We start from the raw sequence: 1,632 nt of genomic DNA, 5'->3' as shown, positions 1-1,632 counted from the left end.
TCCATCTGAAATTAGCTATAATATCCCTAGTACCACGACCTCTTCTAAATCCAGCCTGCACATCTGGCAGTTCTCTGTTGACATATTGTTCCGAACGTTTTTGGATAATTTTCAGCAGAATCTTGCTTGCATGTTATATCAATGATATTGTTCGCAATAATGTAATTTTGAGAACTAAGGTTCACCTATTCAAAGTAACAGTACTTTTAAGTGTCTTGGCCTGGTGGCCAGAAGCTGTGCTGCAAACCCGAAGACACACGGTTTGAGGCCACCAGCTGCCCTGTGATAGAAGGACAGGCAATCTCTTCCCATGCAATTAACTGCCTCTGAAAACCTGCTAGAGGGTCAGATATGAGTCCATTCTGACTCTACGGTACACTACAAGAGTACACTAATACATATAAATGAAGGGAGCTTTGATGGCTAGACTAGTGGCAAAAGTTGTGCTGCAGTCCTAAAGACATGCAATTTAAATCCACTACAGGCAAGGGATGGACAATCTCCTCCAGTGTGATTAACTAACTCTGAAAACCCACCAGTGGGTAAGCTATGTGTCAGTTCCGACTCTACGGTATATAACAACAATAACATTAATATGAAAGTTGGACAAAGAATAAGGATGACTGAAGAAGATTTGATGACCTTCAATTTTGTTGGCAAAGAATCCTGAATTATCATAAGTGCCAAAAGAACAAATAAATCTGTGTAGGAAGAAATGGAGCAAGGATTTCTGGGAAATAAAGATGGTTAAACATCACCTAACTTTAGTCATACTGCTAAGAAGGACCAGTGTGGGGGGAAAAAAAAATCATACAAGGTAAATTAGAGGATCAGAAAACAAAAATATGATTTAAAAGAGAGGAAGACACTCAACTACATAATTAAATTTATACTAGGTACAGCAGAGCGTTCAAGCACAGTGAGGATGAACCAGCTCAATAATTTCTAACAATAGCAACACTAATCCAATCTTAATATAAAGGATCCTTCTTTTCAGATGCTACAGTTTTTCTTCAATGCACTAGAAATTAAAATCAAAATGCCTTGAGTAGAAAGGGGATAAAAGAAAAGAAACGTAAAAATGCCAAGAAATCTTATGTTAGATTGTAATCAAAATGAGGGAAGTATCTTTCACTTTTCTTTTCTTTAAACTTGAAAGAGTTTTAAGATAGACTTAGTTTTTCATGATTTTCCCAAAGCCAGTCATGGTATTTATTTAATTTATGGTCTTCAGGGTGCACCTGTTTCCACTCATCAACGTAAAAAATCCGGTAAGAGTCATTGCCGTATTTCCCAATCCCATGAAGTTCAATTGGATACTTCCACTGCTTTGTCAGATACTCATCTGAGAACTTGACAATGGTCTTTGCGCGAAGATCATAGAGACCAAGAGGCTTAAGCAGTTCTGACACATCTCTCCAGTCTGCACTTCTTGCTACTTCAGCTGAAGGGTACTTCTCCAAAAACTCCCAAAGCACAGGTATTGCCATTTTGCCTGAGGTCCGATTAAAAAATATAGTAGCGATGAGGAGCTTCCATGGATCATGAAAAAGGGTTTCCTGAACAAGATTAAAAGGTGACCGAGGAGGGGTCCACTTCTTAAAAGCTTTTCGGCGTGGGGGGCTAAGAGCT

The 1,632-nt window shown here is 38.8% G+C and overlaps 1 protein-coding gene across 1 annotated transcript in view; it reads right to left on the bottom strand.

The window, feature by feature from the left end:
* Positions 1-1,163: 1,163 nt before the first annotated feature.
* LOC102874083 (methyl-CpG-binding domain protein 4-like) overlaps positions 1,164-1,632 on the bottom strand; it is a 3,002-nt gene continuing 2,533 nt past the window's right edge. The window contains exon 2 of the mRNA XM_006894488.1: positions 1,164-1,630. Within this exon, the coding sequence (XP_006894550.1) occupies positions 1,164-1,630 (467 nt within the window). The remainder of the gene's footprint in view (positions 1,631-1,632) is intronic.

The sequence above is a fragment of the Elephantulus edwardii genome, unplaced genomic scaffold, assembly GCF_000299155.1.
Source record: "Elephantulus edwardii isolate Elephantulus edwardi_28Jun2011 unplaced genomic scaffold, EleEdw1.0 scaffold00144, whole genome shotgun sequence".
Taxonomy (NCBI): Eukaryota; Metazoa; Chordata; class Mammalia; order Macroscelidea; family Macroscelididae; genus Elephantulus; species Elephantulus edwardii.
This window is presented reverse-complemented; position numbering and strand designations above follow the sequence as displayed.